Genomic DNA, 1798 nt, shown 5'->3' with positions numbered 1-1798 from the left:
GGGGGGGGGGGGGGGGGGGGCACCCATGGGTGCCGGGCACGGGCGGTGAGAACTCACCTGGGGACAGCGGGCGGCTTGGGCAGCAGCGGGGCGGGCACCGCCGGCGTCATCGCCACCGGTGTGGGGGGCACCGGCGGCCGCTTCTCCCCCCCCGGGAACCGCGGGGGGGCCGGGCAGCCCTGCGGGGAAAGGACAGGGCCCCCCCCTCCAAGTCAGAGCAGCACCCACGGGTGCAGCACCGTAGCCCGGAGGGGAAGGGGGAGGCCTCACCTGGTACGCGTGGTCGGTGTGGACGTGGCAGAGGCCGCCGCCGGGGGGGAGCCCCGGGGGGCTGCGGGGGGAGGCCAGTGGCAGCTCGGGGCTCAGCAGCGCCGGTGGAGCCTCGGTGCCGGGGAAGGCGGGCGGCACGGAGGAGGTGGGTGAGACGGGCGTGAGGCTGGAGAGCCCGTCCGTCAGCGAGTCCACGTCGACGTCCAGCTCCGTGTAGTAGAAGTCCTCCTCGCCGTCGCTCTGCTCGAGGTCGGCTTTACGGCTGGAGGGACGGCGGGGTTGGGATTGGGGGTGAGGGGGGGTAACCCCTTGGTGGGACCCCCCCACCAAGGGGCTGGGGGCTGTGGGGAGAGGGGAGCCCCCACACTTACCCAAGGTGCACGGTTCGGATGTGCTTCTGCATCCCTGAGGAGCTGCTGAGGACTTTGCCGCAGCTCTTCCACAAGCACTTGAACATCACCTTGGTGGAGTTCTGCGGGTAGTGGGGGTCAGCCCCGTCCCCGGCCTCAGCCCCGCCGTCATTCCCGTCCCCAGCATCATCCCAACCTTCATCCTGCCCCCATCTGCAGCCCCAAGCCCACCGCCCTCTCCAGCCCCAACCCCATCGCCAGCCCCATCACCGCCCCCATCCCCGACCTCATCCCCGTCCCCGTCCCCGTCCCCACCTTCCTCTTCCTCGGGATGGGCTCTCCGAAGACGAAGTGGGTGCCATCGGGCTCGTCGGGGCCCTCGTCCGGCGGCGGGGCGGGCAGGAAGGCGCCGGGGACGTGGCTGGAGAGCGGGGGCGAGGGGGTGGAGGGGGTGGAGCGGTCGCTGGGGGGGTCCCAGCTCCAGTCCCCGCTGGTGTTGCTGCTGCTGCTGCAGCTGGAGGACATGGCGGGCGCCTCCAGCCAGGGCTCGCCCCCAGGATCTGCTGCAGAGGAAGAGGAGGGTGAGGGATGCCCAGGGACGGGGGCACGGTGTCCCCAGGGTGTGCTCTTACCTGGGGCGGGGGGCGCCGGCGGGTGGCCGAGCACCAGGGGGCTGGTGGAGAGGCTGGTGAGCACCGCGGCCGCCATCACCTCGTCGATGCCCGCCTTGCCCAGGGGCTTTCTGCCAGCGAGAGCAAACGGGGGCTGCGGTGAGCACGGCCGGGACCCCGGCACCGCGGCACGTCCCCCTCCCTCCACGTGCCCCCCCCATCTCCCACCCGGGGTGTCGGGGTGATCCCCCCCCACAATGAGGTGGCACCGGGAGCCCCGCGGGCACCGGCACCTGCATCCTGCGCGGCTGAGAAACGCGGGTTTGGCTCAGCTGGGGCCAAACAACTTCCTGAGGTGGAAAAAAAAAAAATTAAAAAAATAGAAAAATTAGAAAAAAAAAAAAAAACAACACGAGCGAGAGGTCAGGAGCGGCAGGAGCCATTTTGCAAGCGCGTCCCAAAGCTCCGGCCCCGCAGGAAGGAGCGGGACGGCCCCGGGGAAGGGGGGGGGGGGGGGGGGGGGGGGGGGGGGGGGGGTGCCCCTCATCGTCGTGTCCTACCTCTGCA

The 1798-nt window shown here is 70.9% G+C and overlaps 1 protein-coding gene across 1 annotated transcript; it reads right to left on the bottom strand.

Annotated features, from left to right (window-relative positions):
* Positions 1-53: 53 nt before the first annotated feature.
* On the bottom strand, positions 54-1582 carry LOC118158132 (SLC2A4 regulator-like). The gene is made up of 5 exons (XM_035312734.1): positions 1253-1582; positions 936-1180; positions 642-742; positions 271-532; positions 54-179 (listed from the first exon to the last, which is right to left on the bottom strand). Exons 1-5 carry the CDS (start codon positions 1326-1328, stop codon positions 54-56), a joined length of 810 nt encoding a protein of 269 aa, XP_035168625.1. The 5' UTR covers positions 1329-1582.
* Positions 1583-1798: the final 216 nt, after the last annotated feature.

This window comes from Oxyura jamaicensis, assembly GCF_011077185.1.
Source record: "Oxyura jamaicensis isolate SHBP4307 breed ruddy duck chromosome 20 unlocalized genomic scaffold, BPBGC_Ojam_1.0 oxy20_random_OJ70362, whole genome shotgun sequence".
NCBI lineage: Eukaryota > Metazoa > Chordata > Aves > Anseriformes > Anatidae > Oxyura > Oxyura jamaicensis.
The sequence above is the reverse complement of the archived record's forward strand: the minus strand, read 5'-3'. Positions and strand labels throughout refer to the sequence as shown.

Excerpts from the sequence above, each read along its gene's own strand:
- LOC118158132 (XM_035312734.1), bottom strand. The coding sequence starts at position 1,328 with ATGGCGGCCGCGGTGCTCACCAGCCTCTCCACCAGCCCCCTGGTGCTC. Across the intron at positions 743-935 it reads CCATCCCGAGGAAGAGGAAG|AACTCCACCAAGGTGATGTT; the intron begins GTGGGGACGGGG and ends CACTACCCGCAG. Across the intron at positions 180-270 it reads ACACCGACCACGCGTACCAG|GGCTGCCCGGCCCCCCCGCG; the intron begins GTGAGGCCTCCC and ends CTTTCCCCGCAG.